Source organism: Rousettus aegyptiacus, unplaced genomic scaffold (assembly GCF_014176215.1).
Source record: "Rousettus aegyptiacus isolate mRouAeg1 unplaced genomic scaffold, mRouAeg1.p scaffold_m13_p_3, whole genome shotgun sequence".
NCBI classification, from domain to species: Eukaryota; Metazoa; Chordata; class Mammalia; order Chiroptera; family Pteropodidae; genus Rousettus; species Rousettus aegyptiacus.
In genome coordinates this window covers 70,823,706-70,848,562 of record NW_023416306.1, presented here as the reverse complement: position 1 = coordinate 70,848,562, position 24,857 = coordinate 70,823,706, and the positions used below count along the sequence as shown (strand labels likewise).

General features: G+C 37.0%; 1 protein-coding gene across 11 annotated transcripts in view; it reads right to left on the bottom strand.

Moving 5' to 3' along the window:
* CDC14B (cell division cycle 14B) overlaps positions 1–24,857 on the bottom strand; it is a 77,944-nt gene that overhangs the window by 4,321 nt on the left and 48,766 nt on the right. For 5 of the 11 annotated variants that reach the window (XM_016125110.2, XM_016125112.2, XM_016125108.2 and 2 more), the window contains exons 6-13: positions 23,652–23,718; positions 21,092–21,154; positions 18,486–18,573; positions 17,956–18,186; positions 14,415–14,553; positions 14,083–14,242; positions 13,261–13,358; positions 4,046–4,162 (exon numbers count right to left, since the gene is read on the bottom strand). In XM_016125110.2, the coding sequence (XP_015980596.1) occupies positions 4,046–4,162; positions 13,261–13,358; positions 14,083–14,242; positions 14,415–14,553; positions 17,956–18,186; positions 18,486–18,573; positions 21,092–21,154; positions 23,652–23,718 (963 nt within the window). Of the gene's footprint in view, positions 1–205; positions 1,504–4,045; positions 4,163–8,665; positions 8,812–13,260; positions 13,359–14,082; positions 14,243–14,414; positions 14,554–17,955; positions 18,187–18,485; positions 18,574–21,091; positions 21,155–23,651; positions 23,719–24,857 lie in introns of those variants that run through there. The other 6 variants (XM_016125114.2, XM_036238885.1, XR_001594469.2 and 3 more) reach the window with 5 other exon arrangements.

Genomic DNA, 24,857 nt, shown 5'->3' with positions numbered 1-24,857 from the left:
AGAAGCAGGATGCGCCTAGCGAGGACGCCCGAAGGACCCTTGTCTGTTTGTAAATAACTGCCCTGGACTGATCTTCACCCTACCTCCCTTGTTTCCTTCCCCAATTTATTCCATATGCTTTCGACTAAATAGCAACTTTCAGAGAAAAACTAAAGCGAAAGAAAAGAGTGAGAAAAACCACTTTCCATCGGGAGGTGACCCTCACTTGGATGACGATGGTGCTCTACCAGAGCAGCTCATCTAAATCCATCCTGTAGTTTTCGCAGACCTCAAGAGAGTATTGAGTATAAAGGTCCAGGTCAGTTGACAAGTGGGAAAATATCTGGAATTTCAAAGGAAGATTAGTATTTCAAAAGGTCAGAGGTAATGAGCATTAAAAAAATTTAGATATATTCTGAGACTTCTACACCGATGTACTTTTGGTGACAATGGTAGTAACAAAAAATTAAAGTCCGGAGGTGATGGAACAGACATTGATATCTGAGACTGAGACTCTAAGGAAAAAGAAGCAGTGACGAATATGATGACAGCGAGAATCACAAATGAGAAGACATAAAAAAGTCAAAAAAAAAAAAAAAAAGGCCTAAATGCAGCTATGCCCAACTGAAGGGCTCGTGAAGAGCGGCATGGTTTCAGAGGCTGAGCAAAGAGCCCTTGCAATATGAATAATCAGGCACGAGATGCCCCGAAACAATGAACATTAGGTAGGTCTAAGAGGTGAAACAGAAAGTGATGGTTCCCAACGATGCAACTTGAAATAAAAAAGTCTCTTGTACATGTCAGTTTTCTTAGAAAATGAATGAAGTTATAATTTAAAAAAAAAGAAAAGAGAAAGAAAGAAATGAAATACTGCTGCAAAGAAAGAGTACAAGCTGACAAATATGCACTTAGGAGTGAGCTATGTATAGACAGGAACTGAATGAGATCAAATGAGGTAGGTGGCTACAGCTTCTCAATGGGAAGCACGATGATGGCATTTTCAAGACTCATTCTAAAAGAGTTCTTCAGAGAGGTAATGTGAGAACACTGAAAAACAGGCCGACTCTTCACTGGACTTACTAATTCTTAAAAGAGAAAAATGGGTATCTAGCTCTAACAGGAAGTGGGAAGTATAAAGGGCCATTAGTTTGCTTCTTCCAACTCGGGAAAGGGGATGAGGACGGTAACACACAGAACTTCCTTGGCACTGAAGGTCAGCTGCATCCTACCTATGAGATACACCGCAGGCAGCCTGAACTGCTGTGGCTGCTAGAGCAGAGCCTGTCACACAAGACTGAGGTTTAGATGTGGCTTCCATTCAATGGATACATGAGAAAAACATGATGGCGATTCTTCCCAACAAATGGCTTATTACAACATTCATATATTTTCAGTCCCCAAATATTTGCTCTTTTAACATGTTTGTGAAAAAATTCTTCAAAGTTGTAGAGCTTCTCAGTAAACTGTCAAAAGAGCCGTATCAGTAGAAAGTGAATTTAGGTGAGGTCTTCATCCTGGAAGCCTCTAAGAACAGAACAGAATGTGGAAATGAAAGGTCAAGTTCCTATGGCACAATAGAGATAACGGTGATGATGTGTGAACAATATAAACCTGCAAAAGAAAAGGCCTTGCAAACGAGAGTAACAACCCACTGGCAACCCTGGTGCCTTGAAAGCATTTGTGAATGTACACTGAAAAAGTGCACTTTTTTGTACTGTTGTCTAAAGAAAAGAGTTCTATTCAACACTTTTAAATTATCCAATGATCTTAGCTCATATTATTTTTTCCTGAATCAGATTATGCATAAATGTGTTAATTCCTTCCTTCCCCTCCAAAAATACTGTTTAATAAGATACAAGCTTCAGATTACAGCTGGGCTGCCTTGACTCCCATTATTTCATAGAAGCAGGAAGTTGGACCTGTACATGATCTATTTGTCTTTTGTGAGCTGTAGACGGCCCACAAGTTGATGTGAACACAGGCCAAAGCCCTAAAAAAGGCGGAGGAGACCCCATATGGAGAGGGATGGTTAAACGCACTATGAAACCCAGTTGACTCTCACTGGTTTACTTCTTTGCCCCTCCCAATCTCTTAAAGTCTATTCCGGAAATTTAAACGAAGGCTTTTTTGTTTTTCCGCACTATCCCCAACACCTGGAAACTGCTTTGGGCCAATTCAATATTTAGTTAAGCATATTCGTTTGAACTGGACTTTAACCCCTCAGAGCATCCGGTCCAGGGACCTCAGGCAGATGCTCACTGCAATCAGGAACCACCTCTGCTGAGAAGCACAAGTTTAGATGACTAGACAAGGCCCAGATGGAAAAACTGTTGCACAGCCACACCCCTCAGAGGAACAAGTTATGACTGGGCACACCCGGGCCGGCTCCTGTAATCTATTCGAATCCCTGAAACCTGAAGAGCACAATCCAAAAAAGCAGAAAGCAGATTAAATGTGCAAGACACACTCAACTGTAATGAAAAGCCTCACCAACTGTACCTAAAAGGAATATGTTCATTCAAAACATGTCTACCTATCACCAACAAGCACGCATTTTATTTGAATTCTTAGTAGTTTAATTCACCTAAAAGTGTCAAAGTTAAAATACACCCATTTTGCCTTATTATTATAGAAATGTTGAGGGTGGGGGGAGAAGAAAATGATAAAAGAAAAATCCCCAAATGCCCTACCAATCAGAACTGTGATAATTTTTATGTGTAGCTTTTTTTCATTTATTGCTTCATAAGCATTTATCCAGATTACAAAATTTTCTTTAAGAACATGACTCTGGATTCATTTGGCATAATTTATCAATCTTTAGACTATTTCCTCTCTCTGTTATATAAATAACATTCGGTTTTCCATTATAATATACCTGAATCTTTGACTTTTTGGTTTTCTCTAACATTCTTCTCAAATGGAATCAGTATGAATACTTGATACCTTCCTAATAAAATTTTTTTAATTTTAAGATCATGAGTAAGTACTTGTAGTAGGGCACAATCAGAGTCCCATACATGTAAAAATATGTAGTGAAATTGTATGAAAGAATCAGCAAAAAGGAAAAATGGCAGAACTGAAAAATTCCTTAAAAAGGCAAGATAGGTGGACCTCTCGGGTTTGTCACAGAGTTCTTCAGGACATAGGCTGCTGTGGGACTGCATCAGAGACTCACTCAGCACTGAAGATAGGCAGCTCAGGCCCAAACCTCAATGATACAAGGGTAGGAAAAATAAAAAGAAGGAAATTTGTGAAGGGATGTTTTAAAGTCTGGTTCAGGTTACCTTCAGGCCTCTTGTGGTCTATTATAAAAATACGCTGTGCCGTGAATGTGGTACCTTCTACAGGACTGCACGGGTTGCCACCTCCAGGCAAAGATACACAAACACAAAAAGGTATCTGCCTTCCACTCCTGAGATGATAGTATGTGGGTTATCTGCTCTTCCCTCAAAAGGAACGTTTTCAGAATATGTTAAAAATAAAATGTCTGCCTTCAGTTCGTGACAAAATCTGAAGACAACAATGAGTAACAGATTTGGTCATAAACATGTCCATTTTCTTGTCAAAGCCTATATTAATGAAGGAAGTGAAAGATGCTGGGCTCAAAGTGAAAGAATGAGCCCCGTTGGATGTGTAGACTGTGGCCAAGAAGACAATCCCTTGGTAAAGAAGGATCACAACCTCACTCAAGTTTGCATATCTCCACCGTCACAATTATTTGCAGCAAAATCTCCAATAATTATGCTGTATGCGATATGTGATACGTATCTCCTCCAAGTACTGACAGAGAGTTTGGGAAATTCTTAATTAAGAACTTTACATATAAATATACATTCTCAACTTTCTCATATTATAACTCAGAGACCACGAAATTGTCTCTAAAAAAAAAAAAAAAGCCTATGTTAAAATGGTATAAATTTTCTTAGATGATGAACAAAACAAACACATTTGATTTATTTCCCATTACAGGAACTCTGCTTTTTCCTATCTTCATTTCTAGCTCCAGAAGATTAAACTGGAAAACCAACATTTAGAACTTTTCAGAACAGTAGGATTCTTTTCTCACCTTTTAACACTGCTTTTTCTTGAAGCAGATCTGGTGGTTCTTTTAGTAATGCCTGCACTGCCAGAAATGTTAGGTTCAGATGTTTTACAGCTCTGAACACTTGACTGAAGAATTACTCTGGAAACAGTTGGAAAAAAATAAGATTATATTCACTGAAACAATTTTCAAATACTTGACAGAAGAAAGCATTTTTGCACTTTAGTGCAAATTATTTTACTGTGAATTGATAGGATTTTCCATAAACACATTTGCCAAAAAACAAACACGTTTTTACACCACAGTCTTTTGAAATGAAGCATCTCATTTCCCTATAAAGGTTACACACAAAGATAATCCGGAGTACTTTGCTTTTGGAAAACCTGGCATTTTTAGCAATGCCCCACACCAAAGAAATCAATCAGCAAAACAAATGTTTGTGTTCCAAAGTAAAAGTAGATTCTCAGAATTCCATCACGAAAACAAGAAGTCATTTAAAACCCCCAAATTGTGAAGAATGTGAATATAAATATCTGTACGATACTCATTCCTCAGAGCTGCGGGTATAGGCAATAAAACCTGAATCAATAACAATTTTATATAACATTTCAAAATTTGAAAATATGTTCAAACAAAATTTGAGTTTTGTCAATTGTAACTACTTACTAAATCACCAATTACCATTAACAAGAAAGTGAAACTGCTTAAATTCTGTGAAATTAGATTTAATTAAACTCTGAAAATCTCAAAGAACTAATGCCGATGGGAGTTAACTGCCCAGGAGGTATATTCATGAACCAGAAAAAATACCCTGAGCTTAAGCCCTCAAAGAATACCTAGTTCTTAAGTAGAGGGTGTTTTTAAACTCCTCATTCAATTGTCATAGGGAAAATAGCAAAAACCCTCAAAAGATTTTATGTACAATTCCTTTTTTCAAGAGATAATGGCCAGAACACTGAACTGTATTGTATGCACACGCATTTATACATTCTCAATTTTATCTGAGAGAGAAAACAGACTTTAAAAAGCTTCCTCCTCTCATACCCAAACATAAAAGTGAGATAACCAATAATAACTCACTCGAACCCAACTCATAAGAGTAAAAAGAAACCATTGCAATAAACTAGGAACCCTACCTACTGTGCTTGCAATTACCACAGTGTTATAGTTAATAACCAAAGCCAGGTCCTTACAATGAGGTACAGATTAGTAAATTCCTAAATCTCAGTATTACCAAAACCACAGCATATTCGACATTTAGTATAATGTTAGCTTCTCATCACTAAAAAACCAGTGGGTTGTATTACACCAGAGATGTCGGGAGGCCAGTGGTTTTCAAGCTGTTTGGGGACAGCGTGGGAGGGCAGAGGGGGCTGCAGTTCTCCCACCTGCTTCACTTTATCCAAGTACGTAGTATTTCTGAGAGCCTCATGAAAACAGGCCTTCCATCCCACTGAGGGAAACTGATCCTAGTCAAATGAGCCAGTGCGTGACTCGGCATTTCTCGTAAAGTTTTATCATCCTAAATGTTGACTGTTCTAACAAAATAAAAAAAGTATATTCAGACACAGCTGTATGATCAAAGAAGACACCAACAGCCCTGGCGTATGAATTCTGCCCCTGAAATAAAATATTTACTTTCAAATTCTGATTATATAAAGTGAGAGTGGGATATTTAGTTAGTCCCTACTAAAGATCCAAATCCAGAATTTTTCTTAAAGTAAAATGATAACAAAAAATCGCCCTAGAAGCTTTCACTGCCATTTCAGAAGCCCAGGCCCACCGCGGGGCTGCCACTATGACTTGAAGCCTTTTCCCGGAAGGGCAAGGCTCAGGGTTTTCATCTCGGGGTTGAAAAAAAGAGAAAATGAGACTCCTGTTGGAGTCTCATTTTTTTTTGAACTATCGCACCTATTTCAAATGAAGCCATTTATGGCCAAAAGTACAGATAACAGCCACACTTGTCAAATCACTCATATGAGGAAAAACAAGAGCCAATACATTTTCTGCCTAGGAAATTTAAGTCCTTATTTCTTAAATTAACTATTACCGATATGTTTAAATTCTATTCCAGATAAGAAATTACTACTAAATAAAAGTTTAGATTGACGGGAAACATCTTTTTTAAAGTATGCTTAAGTATCTATAAAATTAGTGTAAATAAAAATGTGAAGCAATATAGTATTAATAGCTAATAATTTACGTGGAACTTTGAAAATAAGAGCATCATAGACATTGGGAATGCATTAATCACACCAATAAAGACTCAGGTCATCAGTTATTTGCATTAACAATAGAGCAGTTATTACATCTGTAGGTTATGCACCAATAAAGTGGCAAAAACCCAGAAACTTAGACAGTACCTGTGACAAGCAACACCTGATAAGGTGGGATAAGCTGGCAACATGTGAAGCATTCACTCTGCCATTGGGCAAGTGGGAAAGCACTACGTCCCGCCTTGCAAACCAGGCCAATCATATGGCTTTGCAGAGCAATACTGGGCATATGTATTTTCTCCTTTCCATCTTTCCTGGGCAGAATCCTCAGTCCTACTTTCTATCTCTTGCCCATACTGCAATTTACCTTCTTCTCTGCAGCATCTCCTAAACCCCAGTATTTTCAAATATTGGACACATCTGCAACTTGAGACATACGGCAAAGCAAAAACTGAAAAGCCAGGTCTCTCACTTACCAAGCCACAAAATGCTTTGAACACAAATGTTCGATTTCAGAAAAAGAATCCATCAGTGTGACCACACTGGTTGTCAACCAGTGATACAAAACAAGCTTTCAAAATGATGGGCCTGGGGCCCTTGCAACCTCCAGACTTGCCTTTCCCACTATGAGTTTGACACACAATCTGAGGTGTCGTTATAGTTGAGTTCTCCAGGCAAGCCACATAACAACCTATATTAGATGATGCTACATCATCAGCCAACAGAGATGAATACCAACGACAGTGCCCATGAGTAATCGCCTCAAAAAACAACTACAACGATTAAACCCCTTTACATCGTCGTTACTGTTAAAAGGTTTTGTGTCCATAAATTCCAAATCAATCAGTCAATGGTACATGTCAGTAATAACAACAACAAAAAAAGGTTATATCTCACATAGAATAGTAAAAAGAAGAGCCTGATGGAGTCCATTTAAAATTTGCCCTGGGAAAAATAATTCAATCACGAAGCACCTAAGTATGATTAGCAACAACTCTACCCATTTAGAATTCGACCTATTTAAGATAACTTTGCCACTGGGAATAGTTTGAGAAGTATAAAGTTATGTAGTATGTGATGCCCTTCAGTCAGAATATGTAAAAACCTGTTTACCAAGAGAAGGAAAAAAAACACCTAAAAGGATAATCTACATCAGAAATGCAGTATCTCCGCCTATGCGATAAGAAGTTTGTATTTAATATTTAAGGAAATGTCATAAATACAAACATGTTAGGCAGCTTTTCCTTAATTCTGAAAAGATGGCGTCTGCTAGATTTCACAATCTTTTCTAGCCATCTGAAGACACTCAATGAATCCACAAAGCATTAAAGTTGGTTGCCATGGAATTTTACTTTGGAGGAGATCCTAGAAGGAACTTTTGTATTTCTCTATAAATCCTAAGTCCAAGTTGGAACGAAAGAAATTCTTGAAACATGAACTAAAGAAAAAATTTCCGAGAAAAGAGAATGCAGGCTGGACATGAGAGGGTAGTGGTCAACTGCAGCCTCACAGGGTACACCCTCCTTTCTGTGCTCTTGGTCTTAACTCTGGATGGTCCCTGGTTAAGCTTCTTGCCATATGCTTCTGCTGAAAAGAATTCTCAAGGTATTATTTAAGGATGAAAGATATCAAGAGAACACAAATTCTGTCTATATTAACCTAATAAAGGCGTTTGGTTACTTTTGGGAAAGAGGGAAAGTGGGAAGGAGTTCGGAGTGACGGCGTGATGCAGAAACACAGATGTGAGCAAAGGCCTCCAGTCGTCTCTGCTTCCCTATTTTTGTTTAACGTCAAGTTTTGAAAATTGTACTTAACTGTAAGGGAGAAGGGAAACAAGTAGAGGAGAAAACTCTGCAAACTCAAAACAGAAGATTTATTAGGGAAGCAGCTGCCTGCTGGGAGCACACTGTGGGCAATGGCAGAATCGGAGACGAAACAGGATTCGGTGTTCCTAGACTTCCTGGCTACAAAGTCAAATCTTTACGAATAACAGAAAATCAGTGAGAAAATTACTTTTGCTAGATTGGAAAGGGCATACTAAAGATATTTACTACAGAAAACCAGAGGAAAGTTATACAGTCAACTGACTGAAAGAAAACTACCCCAAACTAAGTATCTTTGATAGGGAAAAGCAGCTAGTGCACTGCCTTTTTAAACTGCTATTTCAAAAAATCTGTTAAGCGTAAGCACAACTTTAAAGCAAAGTGTGTTGTTTTTAATATCCCTTGTATGAAAAGAATAGTGAAGACCTCCATCCCTGCCACCACCCCATTAACTGAGAAGTTTCAGGAAAATAACTTGAAAAAGGCAAACCAAGGCAAACCAACAAAGCTAGGAAGCTGATAGTGAGAAAAACATGCATCATGAGAAAAACACGGGACGGACACCAGAGGTGAGCTCTAGTAGAGAAATGGAATGGGGCACTTACACAGCAGCTATTTGTCAAAGGGTCCTGATGGCTACTGTGTTCTTAAACCATCGAGACAGAATAGCAGGATGGGAAGAATGTAGTCACAAACAATCCACCAGATGACAACACTACACAGTGCAGAGGTCAGCACAGCTAGGGGACATCTGGAAAGGGGTGAAGGGGAAAGAACAGATGTTCAAATTTGTGAAGCCAAAATAATATAATAAATAAATAAAGCCACGTGTGAATTTTAAACACCCTGTGATGCAAAGGGATGGGAAACAAGGAGAGAGTTTTGTCATTTTAGGTTGGGAGAAAAATGTTGTCTTCAGTATTTAACTGACTTGATATTTGGTAACAAAAAATTAGACCTTAATCTCCAGTTGGATAACTGCCCCCATGTTAATTTAATTGTAAAATACTAAAATTAGAGTTGTTATCAGATTAAAATTCTTCAAAAAACACAAGATAGCACACACATAAAACTATAAACCAAACCAGGGAGAAAAAGGAGGCAAAGCCAACCAACCAACCAAAAACAAAACCCCTGGACTGATCATTAATAACCAACCCCTGGGAGGCACAATTATAAATGGACACAGCACAGCAGAATTAATCTCGTTTCAATGGAGCCGTAAACTGTATTCATCCAGTTTAGGCAAACTGCATATTTTGAAAATAAGGATTATAGAAGTATAGCCAACCCCAGGCAACACCAAATGAGGGAAATTTCCCTATGTATTAATACAATTAAGTTCTCACTTAACATCTTTGATGGTCCTGGGACTTTAAGCACTACACTGTAGAACAAAACCAATCTGAACATAGGCTAATTGATGTTAACAAGAGTTAACTTCCTATGGCATCTCATTAACTTTATAAGGAAATGACCTTATGTGAAGACCTGCTGGACTATGTATATTTTCTCAGTTATTTTCCTCATGCACCCAAACTCATCTAGCTTCCAACTGTGAGAATGGAACCCTCTTTGTAGCTGGAAGGGCGGTAACTCCTTCCAACTACTACACTTCCAAATGGTTGCCCAGAAACGTGTGTGACCAAACACAAAGGCTCCAATGAGCATTTGTTTTGTGCAAAGTATGGGGCTGATCAAATCGGAAATGCTTGTTGACCTGGCTTACGATGCCATCTTTATCACTGTCTTTGTCACCTTAATCATTGAACGCTATGTGACAGGCACAGGGATCCTATATGGTGAGAGGAGATTACACTAAAGGGTGGGCCTGATATCAAATCTAACCTGCACCATCTCATTTACTCCTCTCACACAAAAAAAACAAAAAACCCTACTATTATACGTTAAGATTACAGGGGCTTACTTACTATTTACATAGAAAGTAATAAATGACCTAGGAACACTACAGAACTCTCTACACAACCGAATTTTCATTTGCAGTTATTTCTTTAACTGATCTTAAAGGCAGAATGGCCTGAATATCCAGATGTCCACATTACAGATTTTAATTTGTTCCTCTAGAAAAGCTCATGGCACAGAATTATTTTCCGAGGATGAAAAACACACCCATCTATACTATACTGTTAAGGGGGACTGAAAGGATTTTCAAGGCCAATTATATTTTTACTTATTCCTATGAAGGACATACTTCCATTCTTCATGAAGCAGTTCATTTAACTATAACAAACCTAGCAGAAATGATCAGTATGGAGAAAGATAGGCAGCATGGATGAAGTTATAAAATCTACCAAATCTTCCTGAGCACAGACAATATACTTGCCATCATTCCTGATGATCACACTTGAGGTCATGGTGCTACATGATTTGCTGCCTTCATGGAAGTCAGGAACACACAGGCTTTCTGAGAAAAATCACTATTTTACAATTTCTAACAACTTTAACTCTCCCCAAATAGTGACTGTGAACTAGAAAGCAATAATTGGAATGATATTTTATGTACCAGAACTTTCTCTTAAGAATCACCAGTACTTACATATTTTTGACTAACTTTCCTTATCGCAAGTATTTTCATTTGGCTCTCAGTACCAATGGCGAAGAAAAATAACTTGCCCGTGGTAATAGGCAGAGATTGAATTTGCATTTCTCCATCCAAACTAATCTTGAAAACTCTCAGGGGACTTTTATTTCTAAAATAACAACAAAGACCTGGGAGGAAAAGAAAATCTCCAACTGACCTCCTTTCTCTAGGGTCAATAAAGCTACAAGTAAGAGCAAAGATGACTGTAACACCAGATTTTGAAAAAAGAGGAGGGGGAATCTGCTGGGACTAACCTAATCTTCCCGGGTCTTTACGCATAATTAAGAGTTTAGAAGAATTTAAGCATTTTGCCTTTTCCTTTTAAAAGTGTGGCCTAAAAGTTTGTTAATTTTGTATATGGAAGGAGAACAGTTTAGAGGTTATTCCATTATTTTTAGGATTATGATTACGATTAAAGGGGATCCTAAACTAGTGGAGTGTTTTTTTGTAACCCTTCTTTTTTTTTAACTTTCACCATTTTACTTGGTTTTAATTTATGCCAAGAGTGCTTCCGAGAGAAAGGCCAATGTCCTTCATTGCTTTTAGTGGGATGGTGGAGTGTAATCAAATAATTGAACAAATGACGGCACCGAAGCCGCTCTTTTCTCCCCCAGTCTTTGCTAGTTAATTTCATTTGGCCATCATTGATCACATTCAACTTTCACCCAAGAACCTCACATATCAAGATGAATGTAATGGCATCTAGTGTCACCTTCTGGTTTCCCATAATAGTTAGAATTTAAGCCTTCATTTATTGTTTACTTTTATATTACCGTGAACCAATCAGCTGTGAGAGAGACAATTATAACCCCAACTTTCCTAGAAAAGAGCATCAAGTGATTTGAACTCTAGAAAACACATTCACAAGGTGGCACACTCAAGGAAATTTCCTATGTCTTATTTAACAAAAACTTTTGACTAGGCAGAATTCCCATCCCAACTCCCAACTCGACTTCTGAATAGAAGGCAATCAGCTATTGAGACATAAACTAATGATGCAGATTCTTAAAAATAGAAAAAAGCTGAGCGCAATGAAAAGCAACACACAAAATCATCCATTTTCTAGGGCTTACAATACAAAGTATGGTCCCTGGACCAGTAGCCTCTCTAACATTTGGAAGCTTGCTAGAAATGCATAATAGTAGACTGGACCCCAGATCCACTGACCATACCCTGCATTTTAACCATCTTACCCAGGAGACTCAAACGCACAGTGAAGTTTAAGAAGCACTAATCTACGTAGGGCACTGCCCTTTTCCTTCATCATATCTAAAATGGCTTCAGAATAATTATCTGGAAAGGCTATAATGTTTCTAAATAAAAATAACCATCAAGGCTTTAAATAAAGACTTTCAATATAATTGAAAACAAAATGACACTTGTAGAGTTAAACAAGTTATATAAAATGCACCAGCCTTAAAGCATTCTAGTTGACTGAAGCACCATTGCAAAGATAATGCTTAATTAATGCCTATAATCAATAATAATGCCTTTTATTCACATGGTACTTTATATTGGGAAGCTCAATTCTTTTCTTTGGATCTTTTTCTTTTGGAACCTCCTAAGGCAGCAGCCTGTGTCTTATGTGTAGTTCTACTTTAGAACTTAAGATTATGAGGAGATACCAGTGAAGAACCACTTTTAATTAAAAAGGAAGTCTGTTCTCTGCTACCAATACTTATTAGGTCATTAGTTCCTTACTATATCACAAGACACTTATCAAATAAAATGATTTATCTCCATCACACACATACACTCACACACACACGCATGCTGAAAATGTGGTACCCCATAATGAAAAGGGAAGTTATTAGAAGAAAGGCATTTAAAGGCCTAAGTGGAAGCATCTACTAAACGATACCCTATAAAAAAAGTACAATGGCCAAGTTTTTGATTCTATCTCTCTATCTATCTATCTATCTATCTATCTATCTATCTATCTATCTATTTATCTATCTATTTTTTAAACAATCCTGGATGTTCCATGAGATTGAATCCAAACTACCACTTACTTAAAGCAAGTAGAAGTAGACATACACACATTGAGTAACTATAAAACTTTCTATTCCCATATTAAATCTTCTGGAACTTGAAAATAATTCTTTGAACAAAAATTTAATACAAAAATATAGTTTAATCTAATGCACTGCTGCCCTAAAATAATATAACGATATCAAGCCACCATGTCACCACTGATTAAAGTCTACCATATTAAAACAAATTACCTGTAATAAAGTAGTGAGTTTAAAGAAATTCACAATTTTTACTAACTATGGGCAAATCTGTTATTCTGTGGTTTACATCTGCTATCATTCTCATGAAAATCTCACATGGTGATTATCCATGGAGAAAAAGCACTCCTAATATTCCTTTCCTATCTTTTCAAGCTAGCGAGGTCACAAAAGAAAATGGAAATAACCAAAGGCTAGCCAAGAGATTCTCAGACAACACCCCTAGATTTAAAATAATGTAAATAATCATTTCAAAGTGGCACAATGGACATGCAACTATGGAGAAAAATGTACAGGAAAATATGCTCATGAAAGACCTCATACACATATTAAATAACATCAACCACACAAAGGAAACCAGACTCACGTGAGGGGAACAGCATTTGTTTTTGATCGTCTTCTGCTTTTCAGGGTCCGAAGTCTATCACCTTGTGTCACTCCACTGATTTCGTCGTCATCACTGAACTGTACAAGTAAAAAAACACTGAGCTAATGATTTAAATTGCACTTATTAACGCAATAAAGCATAGCAGCTACATTTATCCATAGAGACACACACAAATATAGACTTCAACTTTCTGCTGAACGTTAAAATACTTTGCTGCTTTCAAAATAAAGCTACAAGTCACATTTCAAGACAACCAAACAATGACTTTCACAAACACAAAAACCAATGACACTCTGGTTATAAAACATATTGACAGTGAGGAGGCACAATGAGTTTTCAATATTGAAAACATTCTTTTTAAAATTTCACCATCTACTTACCACCACTGAATATAGTACAGCTACCCCCTAAACTCTGGGTTTTATAAAGTTCTTCATTTGAGAATGACTGGTTACCTACATCAGCTGTCATGAAATGGAAAGACGTGTGTGTGTGTGTGTGTGTGTGTGTGTGTGACGGTGGGGGTAGGGGAGGTGTCACTAAAGAGCTTACTCCACATACCTCTTTCTTCCACCAGTGCCTAGTGAGTAAAAAAATACTTTAGTTTTATGGGCACATAACCTTGTTTTAATTACTTCAAGTAAAAGGTTTCTAGAGAGGGCTACAAGTATAAAAAAAAGTGTGACGATAATCCCTCAAAATGTGCTTTATTATTTGTATCTACTACAATTTTCTCCATGCCCTAATCAGTTCTCAGCAGCATGTAAAGCAATAACAGCATGATGGGGATGGTTCGATTACCAGTTCAGGTTCTTGCTTGTCTTGATTCTCGACCCCATTGATTGAAATGTCATCAACAGCCAAAAGGAGTTTTGAGACAGCTGTTCTGTGTCTTACATTCTCCGGACCCCTTAACTTTTGACGAAAATAATCACCTTCCAACCAGAGACTTGCTTGTTTCCTGTTAGAACATTTAAATAACATCAAAATAGACTTTGCCAGAAAAATACATATGAACAACCTTCTCTTACTAGACTATCTACTGTTACTGGAGACTAAGAAAAATTCTACTTCTAACCATTTTCCAGAATCAGGTATTCTCTGAGGAATTACCTACATCACCATCTACTTACATCACCAAAAATTGTTGCTGAGGCCCAATCACTGAGCCAGGTCTACAAATTCTGATCCAAGCAATGGTCTCAGCTGCCGCCATCCTGTAATGCTTCATGATGTAGCAGGCTATCAGAGTGCCTGTTCGTCCAAGGCCCGCTAGAAAACGAAACCAACCAATTAGACCTGGTCTCATGTACTCCAGAATTTTGTTGGACAGGTACAAGTTTTTCAAAAAGGCTTGGCATGATTTTGCTTCCCTCAAAAGTGGTTATCAAGTTTGGATGCACACTGCAATCATCTGGAGAGTTTTAAAAAATACTGGCTCCAACCTCCCAAACTCCGATTTAATTAGTATGCGATGTAGCCTGGACACAGAGATTTCTAAAATCCCCCAGATAATTCTATGTATAGCCAAAATGGAAAATCACTTTCTTAGCAATGATTCGCAGAAAATGCAGTGTTTTCTACTCTATGTGTTGTTACTGGTACAGTCGTGTTTCCAAAACCACAGGCTTAAAATCTTCCAAATCATTCTCCCTCATCCAACAGTTTTTCCTACTCTTATACCCATTTTCGTGGGGATTTTTTTTTTTTACTCTATTCCTGTTATCCTCCTTTACTCTCATCTAGACAACTATCACTATTTCCTGTGATTGTTAATTTTATGCATCAACCTGACAGGTGTATTTAGGTGAGACTGGTGAATTTTTGAATAAACAGATTATCCTTCATAATGTGGGTGGGCCTTGTTCAATTAGGTGACGATCTGAACAGAACAAAAAGACCGGCCTCTCCGAGCTAGAGGAAATTCTCTAGAAGATTACTTCCAGATTTCAATGGCATCATTGACTCTTCTGGGTCTCCTGCCTGCCAGCCCACACTGCAGATTTTGTACTCATCAGCCTCCATATTCGTGTGAGCCAATTCCTTATAATAAATCTCCTTCCATGTATACTACACTACACATCCTATTGGTTCTGGTTCTCTAGAAACCCTAATACAGATTTTGGTACCCTGAAGTGGTGTGCTACTGTAACAGATAAAAATGTGTTAGTGGCTTTGTAACTGGAATTGTAAAGGCTGCAAGTGTTTTAAGGCTCATTTAGAAAGAACATGGATTGCCCTGAAAGGACTGCTGGCAGGAATATGGATGTTAATACTGACTTTGGCAAGGACGGAAATGAGGAACATGTTATTGGAAACTAGAGGAAAGGCAATCCTTGTTAGAAAGTGGCAAAAAACCTGGCTCAATTATGTTCTCAAGTTTTGTAGAAAGCAAAACTTGTGGGTGATGACCTTGGATATTTGGCAAAGGAGATCTGTAAGCAAAGTATTGAAGGTGCAGCCTGGTTTCTCCTTACTGATTACAGTAAAATATGAGGGGAGAGAGATAATGGCAATTTTTTTTTTTTTTTTTTTTACCAAAAGGAACCAGAAACTGAACACTGTGAAAATTCTAGGTTTATTATATTGCAAAAAATGAGAAAGTGTGTTCTAAAGACAACATCAAAGGTGTGGTTGGACAAGCAATTTCATAAAGATATTACACATGGATATAATCAGCAGAAGCCAGAAATACTGATGGGATTATACCAGCAGACAGTTTAAAATAAGGAGACAGACACAGGATGAAATAAAGGACAGCTTTCAGATTTCTGAGCTACAGTACCGGACAATGAAGCTACTTGGCTGCAAACATGTCTCATCCTTCAAGAAAAGGGAAGCATGACCCTGAGGGTAATGCAGAGATCAATAGGACTGCTACCACCACCACCACCAGTCCACAGGACAGGGCTATCTCCCACTAAGTTTCATAGGGTGGGGCTGCCTCTGTGGTTTCAGTGGACCAGGCGACCATAGTCCATGACTTCAGAAGCTCAGCTGCCACCTGGGACCAAGGAGATGGGACTGTCTCCCCAGAGGGCCTGCAGGACAGAGAATGGAGCCAGAGCATTATTCTCAAGCCTGAATATCTCATGGCATTTACCTTGCTGGGCTCTGGACCTGCTTGGGACTTGTCACTCATTTCTTCTTTCCAATTTCCCCCATTTGAAATGGTATGTCTATCTTATGTTTGTCCTACTACTGTATTTTGGAATCACAAAACCTGTCTGCTTTCACAGGTTCACAGAGGGGAGGAATTTTGCTTTAGGATGAATTTTACCAGAAATGTTACCCACGTGTGATTTAGATGACTTTTTTTTTTTTTAAAGCCTACAGTACCTAGTCTTCCTAGGTGGTCTCCCGTTCAAGTACTAACCAGGCCCGACCCAGCTTAACTTCTGAGATTAGACAAGATCAGGCATGTTCAGGCTGGCAAGGCCATAGTTGATTCAGAGGATATTTAGATGAGATGTTGGATTTGGAACTGATGCTAGAAAGTGTTAAGACTTTGGGGGTTGTTGGGTGGGGTAAATGTATTTTACTTGTGAGGACATGAATACTGGTTGACCAGAGAGTAGAATGTTATAAACTGACTTATGTCCTCCCTACCCCCGCCCAACCCAATCCATATGTTGAAGTCCTATCTCCCAAAATGACAGTCTCTGGAAAAAGGACTTTATGGAGGTAATTATGGTTAAATAAGATCATGGCGGGGGAGGCACTTAATCCTATAGGATTAGTGTTCTTATAAGAAGAGGAAGATACTCTAGGAATGAGTATATACACAAGACAAAGAGAAGGACATTGTCTGCAAACCAAGAAGAGGCCTCACCAGAAACCAATCCTGCCAGCATCTTGATCTGGGATTTCTAGCCTCTAAAACTAGGAGAAATAAATTTGCTATTTAAGCCACATAGTCTGTGGTATTCTGTTCTGGTACTCCAAGCAAATTAATACATTCCCTAATGAATCTCACATTTCACTGGATAATACAATTTTCACACTGTCATCGTTTTTCTTCCCAAAACAAAGATCTAATCATACCAAACCCTTTTCAGGTTTTTAACTGGTCATCAGTCAACTTCAGGGTTTCTCAACCTCAGTATTATTGACACTTATGGCTGGATAATTCTTCTGAATCAACTATCTAACAAGAGGAGAAAAATTAAATAAATCCTACCACATTCATACAATGTATTATTTCTTTCATTCATTCATTCATTCATTCATTCAACATTCATTAAGTGCCAGGCATTGTTCTAGTGGCTAAAAACACAGCACTCTGTTAGAATACAAACTCCACAAAGACAAGCTCCTGGAGTCTGCTCTGCTCATTGGCATATCCTAGAATCTACCAAACAATAGGCACTGAATTTGATAAATAAATGAGTTAAGCCTTTGTAGGGTTACCTATGAATACAATTTAACTTACTATGTTTTTCATGTGAAATTAGAGTTTTAAAAGCATTCTTTATATGTCAATCACACCTCAACAAAGTAGTTTTAAGAAAAAAGCAACTTATTAAAAAAAAGTATTCTTTAAAAACAAAGGCAGCTTCATGTATCTTCACATATAATCTAAATGAGTATGGCACTTCTACACATATATACATACATGCCCACACATATCTACATGTAAGTCAACCATTTTTTTAACCAACCCTAAAAACATACCTTTACAATGTACTGCAATGGCACCCTCGGCATTTTCACAAATATCCAAAAATTCTTTGACGATGCCATCCGTAGGGGTGCTGCCATCCGCAAAGAAAAGATCATAGTGATCGAAACCAGCATTCGTAAAGTGTTTGGCATTATACATCCTTTTATTCAGACGAATAATGGTAGTAACGTTGTGATTCTTAAAATAAGGAATATAAGCTTCAGGAGAATGTTGGTGGTAACCTACATAAAGAAATTACCATATTTTGTAAAATGCAGAAAGAAAACAATGGATAACAATTTCACCTGTCTTTGTATGGAAACAGTGTCTAGACTGGAAATTGAATACCAATTTGATTATAACTGTAAGAAAAGAAATTTAAAAAGTTTAAATCCAGGCAGAATGATATATTGAAATGATTGCATATACTTAAATAATTAAGATGATCAAGCTTAGTTTAACTCTTAGGCTCATTTCGAAAGAAAATACAGGATAGATACTTCCAATAACAAAATTATACTGGTCTCAAATTTTCGCATACCACTTTCAAGTCTGGTTCTTGAATGAGGTCCACAGAAGGCAATAAATCGGCCTGGTATTATCCAATTTAAATCTCCATTTTCTGCTTTCTGCAAAGGGAAGACCAGCACAATTCATTTTCAGACTCGCTCTCCTCTCTCCACACTCCTTCTCAATACTAAGTGTACGCAGAACTTCAAATCCACTTGCTTCAGTACAGAAGCTGTTTATAAATGACCATGAAACAGGATACTGAGATTTAGCCTGCTATGAATATTCCCAGAAAATAGTTAACTGTTCCTGGTCTCAATCACGTCTCTTTAACGGTATTTCTTTGCTGGAGTAGTGAGCCTTTGGAAAACAGACCTAACTGCTGCTGTCCAAAATATACCTAAGTATTCTGGTTATTTTATCCAAGTAAATTTTCATATAGTTACTACTAATTAATAAGAAAGCAAACTGTTTCCATCATGAGGTATCTTGAAACTTCCTTTTTTTCCTGAATGACTAACTGGCTTCCAAGATGAGCAATCTTGATTCATTAAACGAAGGAGAAAAAAGTATCTATTTAGGCTTCTGGGTTCTTGCTATTTACTTTTTATTTGTAGAGTTACCTTCCCATCATTTTGCTAGCTATTTATTTAATAAGATGGTCAATGAAAAATTTTAACTAAACCACCAGGAAATTTGAAATTACAAGTATGCTCAGATGACACCATGTTTCTCAAAAAAAAAGTCAATATGAACTGAAATTTAAAACACTTTACTTCCTATTATTAAATCCTTTGTGTTGAGTTACCACAACAATTATGATAAGATAAATGTAGTTCAAACTTAACAATAATAGAAATGGTTACACTAAGTAGTAGATACTTATAGTGGAGAAGAGAACTAATGATAAAAATAAGATCAATTTACTTTGCAATTAGGGTATGTATACGTGTACCTAAGAACAAAAGAAAGAAATAAACCAAGAGTTGCTTGAACATCTAGAGGCCAGGCAAGTAACCCAAAACCAATTTACTTGACTTAATTATCAAAGAGGAGAACTGGTGAGCCCATGTCCCCTTCTAAAAGGTCTATAGAGGAATGATGGCAAGTGTTGCCAGATGTTCCGATTTTTAGGTGAAACCAGAATTCTGGAGTTCTTAACAAGAAACCTGCGGTTAGACTCCAGTCGCTCACAGGCATCATAGATTATAAAATAAGATCTGAATTTGGAGAAGTTAAAACAGGAAAAAGTGGGCATCATGGAATCAATGATACACTAATCCAAAATTTCTAAATATACTGTGGACACTAAACGAAACCAGTCTGTGAGCTACTCATGGTCTGTAGCTACCTAAACAGTTCCCTGTATCTCAATGCAATTTTACTGACAGTAAACAACAGTTATGAGTGACCCTGCCACTCCCAGCAAATACTGAAATTTCTGCATTAGTAAGAAAAGCTAATTAGTACTGATATTATTACTCTTTAGTAACACAGAGGCCTAAGTACACTAACATTCAAAAAACACCAAATGGTGTTTTTAATAGTTTTGCTTACATTAAGTATATTTTATAAGAACAAGCACCCTCAAAATGATAATAATTAAGTTACAGTCAGCAGTGTGAGATGGTAATTAAATACATATTATACTTTAGAAAGACATTGCTATTACAGAGGAGTAGTAAATAGCAATATATTTCTAAATATAGGGTGGGCCTTAATGAAACAATTATTTTACATTTTTGGTAATCACAGTAATGACTAAACATAACTATAAACTCTACTCACCAATAAAATATTTTAAACTCTTATGCCAAGGAGTTTAAAATATCTTTTTTTTTTCTGTGTGACTTGATAGAGCCGACCCTAGCACTCCAGTTCCTGGGATGGCCAGAGTATTCCACACCCATGTATCCCCCAAACTCAACCAGGAATATAGCCTGGTTGAAGGCTAGGGATGTGACCTAAGCCAGGACAAGGAGAAGACTTTATGGGTCTTCTTCTGGAGCTATGAATGCTCTTTTCTGTTGAGTATGCCAAAAAGGCCAACCAAAGCTGCTGGTGGCCATTTTTGTCACTGCTGAGGGCTGGCCTGGGACAAAGCCAGCTCAGCCCAATTTCTGAAGTACCTGAGCACCTGAATCTGATGGTGCATGAAGGCACACTTGCTCCTGGCCTTTTTACTCATGTAAAACAATAAATTATCCCTTTTTTATTTAAGCCATATGTGTTTACTTTCTGTAATTTGCAACGAGAAGTGTTTAGACTTCATATAAAGTTATTATAAAAACATACTTTCCAGAAATAATTAGATGTATCATGACTATTTATTCATATCATCTGATCCTATCCTAAGGTTTTTACAAACATTATCTCATTTAAGCATTATATGAAAGTCATCAATACTAAAAAAGTATTCAATTAAAATTAAAGAAAAAAGCCCAGGAGCACACTCATTCACTCTGGAAGGATGCATCAATGCAGGAATCCCCACTAAGAACTGGGACTGCAATAAGATGATAAAGACTTACTTCTACACACATCTACATCGTTCACAATTTTTAAAAACAAGACTATTATTACTGTAAGCAAAACATGAATGAATAAAAGTTAAAAACAATATCCTTAAAAACTTACTTCATAATGTTCATATTCGTCAAGGTTAAATGAGTTGAAATTAAAGAAGCCATAATGCATTGCCTAAAATCCAAAGGAAAACTGTTCAGAACAAAGACACAAATAAGGAAACAATTTCCGAACAATAAATATCAGGAGGTAGCCCTCAAAAGCAGTATTATATTTAGACAACGTTCCCGTGAATCGTTTTCAAAGGAGGTGGGTGGGACATGTCTTTTAAAGGCTTCCATTATCCGGAAAATCTGTTAGAACAATATTTATTTTAACAAAATACGATGCTTTATTTTCCTTCACAATCATCCTATTTGTGCAGAGCTAAATAATTCTTCAAAGTTATCCTGCTAATTTATTAGATTAATACCACCTAGGCTTCAAATTTAATGCACAACCCAATGGTCTCTAAATAAATAATAAATAGAAAAGTCAGTTTATCCCACACATTTCACAAGTATCTTTACTTTCAAATTTGTCTAAACAGTCTTGGATTGAGAGATTAATGTTCTCTCTACTAAAGACAGCCCAGGGACCAACACTTAACATTCAAAATTTTGAGGAAAAAACTTTCTTCTCTTGATAAGCAAAAAATACACAAATTTTCTGTTCTCTTCTGCAATCTCACTCTGAGTTGTAGTGGGCAGAGCATGCTAAATGAAATAAGCAGAGGATCTGTTTTCTGAGACAAGGACGAGCTTGGGGACTCTGAGAAGTGTGCTGTGAGCCTGACAGAATATAAGAAAAAATTCTTGATCAACATGGTAATCTTGATTAAAAAGGGGTGACTTTGTAGACCCAGTTTTCAAATTTTAAAGCACTGAAATATGAATGAAAAATATGAATGCTACAATACCAAAGTCCTCATTTTAAAAAATATAGATATTTAAGTTCTAATTCCAAGACCAAATCCATGAATTTTATTTCCTTGAATTCAAAATACTCAATACATGTCATGATATTTGGACTAGAGATGTTTTAAAAAGAATTACAGAATAAAATGCAGTTTATAGAAAATTTCTATTCTCCTTTGAATTTCATATGGAGATCCTATTAGAGGCAGCACTAAAACTAAGACAATTACATTTACAAATGTTTCTGGTAAACGATATTCTAAATCAGTCACAAATAAATGTTTAAATTGAAAATCAGAAGCTGTTGACTTTTGAATAAAATTAAATATAGTGTATAAAGAACAATCTTTGACCTGTAGTTACAGCAAATTAGACTTTATATTTATCTGATTAAGAAAAAAATACACAAAAACTGAAATAACAATAGAAAGTTATACGATGTTATAGTAGACCATTTCCCAGGCCCTCAAAGTTTTTCTGCTTTTTTTTTTAAAGGTGATGAGGGTGGAGAGAAGGGAGCCCCAGGGTCAGTATAGTATGTTTGCCTACATCAGCAGTTCCTGGGGTCCATTGGAAAGGGATGATAACTGCAACCAGAAAGGATAATTAATACTTGCGGTCGCTTGTCTCCTGATGGCCTCCTCTGCCTATTACCTGCCCAAACTGAGGCCTGATGCAGTTACCTCACAGCCTGCAGTGACTACCTCAGTTTGTACCACACATCAGAATCACGTGGACTCAAACTCAAAAGAATTAAATCCTATGCCTCGACGCTGAATACAGGAAAAAGGGTATATTAATTAATCTCTGCCTTTGTACACTAATCGGTCTTCTCATTTTAATCCATAAAATTTCTCAGAAAGCCACCATGTTTCATTATATAAGAAAATAAACCTAGGTTCCTTCTGCCTCTGAAAACACATCACAAAAAAACTTGAGATGCTAGTAATGTCTTATTGATCCATGGGCTACTGATTTTCGATTCTAGTTTCCTGTGTCGCTCTGACATCCAAGAAATATACCCAAGGGAATGGGTGTTATAACCAGCATCTGCTATGTCATATAACTCCAGGGGACAAACCCTGTTTATTTGGAATGTGATGTGAAGGGTGTCCCTTGGAGTCAAAGACAGTGAACAGCCCTGGTTATAAAACACAAGCATTATTTTAAAATAGCTTAGACGAAGCAGTAGTGACCTACTTAGTATTACATAAAACCTAATAAACAAATTAACACGCTATTCGAATTTTGCTGAATTAGAAATTGACTGCTTGAGGATACAAAAACGAAGTGTTTGCCAGTTACTGTGTTATAAAAATGTCTGTTATAAATAGAATTGGTGGGAACCAGATCCAAAAAGTATATAAATCAAAGAGAACTTGGAAATCAGTAATCAGTTTCCTTTCTGTTTTTCTATGAAATCATAACACACTTCAAAACCAATTCTAGATTTAGAACCTAATTACATAGGTTCTGATGGTCTCTGATTGTCCGCTGTTGTTCAAGTGGCTTTTCCCCCAACTCCCGCAGAGAAGTACTCAGATCCTGAATAAACTGTTTTTGGGAATGGTATCATTCTAACATTAGTGGGGAGATGGGATACCTCTGACATCATGCACATCTTGGAAGATCTCAGGGGAAAAAAAGTGTAGTCTTCCTTGAACAGTACTTTAGTACTCCAACACATCGGTGGGCATATCCTGCAAGTCACTTACCTTCTTCACTGCATGAAAACAGTCAAGAAGTGTAATGTAGAAACTGCAACTCCCATAGGCAGCATCTCTGAAATTATTGAAATACTTAGCTCAGTTAATTTAATTTTTCACAGTACACTTACCTCAAGACGAAGCTGGCTAGAATTTAAAATCAAACACATATTCAGAACAAGTATCAAAAAAGGAAAAAAGAATTCCTGTTGTTTGGTTTTTAGATAAAAGATAAGTCACTGTTACAAATTTTACTGCAGTTTCTACCTACTCCAGTAGATACTGTTTTATAGATACTATTTACGTGGATCAATGAAGACTACTTCCTAAATTTTAAATTATCTTCCTGGATTATTTTTGGCTTTGATGGCTGAGCTTCTAGAGTTGCTTCTCCAGTTCAACTAATCAATACTATGGACCCCCTACCCCCAAAAGGGCAAGGCTTTTGAATTTTTTCTTCATAATGGAAAATACCATATCAAACTGTTACAAGGAAAGACTGCTTTTTGATTCTATATATACATATATTGTGTGTGTGTGTGTGTGTGCGCATATCTCCATCCAGGTAGAAAAAAATATATGTTATTTGAAATACTGCAATACTGGGTGCAAGCTAAAAATCATTTTGCTCCCTCATTATGCTTTTATAATTTTTAACAATTTAACTGGATAACTTCTTTCTGATTCTTAAAGACCAATAAGACCACAAGAACTAAGGTGTCAACTACCTTTAGCAGAAACACTCTACACTTGGGAAGGTACTTATGTTAGTCTGCAGGCAACCACCCCCCCAACACTGCACAACACTTAGTAATCTCACTACATGTCTCTTAATATCAGTTAAGATTTCGCCCAGAAAAATAAGCCACATCTCCAACTCCCACCTGCTTCTCCTTTTTGACTATCTTGAGCCATTACAAACTTAAAGTTTTTGGAATTAAGCAAGATAAAATTAATTATGATCATTTTAGATATGCCAAACCACTGTGCTTATCTGAATGGTGCCTACTCGATCCCTAGGTGGAACAACGTAGCTACTAGAGCAATCAACTGCCTGCCTTGGTTGGGTTTTCACGTTGTAATAATATTTACCTGAAAAATTAAACTGGACATTTCAAATTTTTAAATCTTGCATAAACCTTAAGAACGTAGATAATTAGGGCAACACTAAACTAACAATGAGGGAAAGCCAGGCATCCATTTCAGCTAAAACAG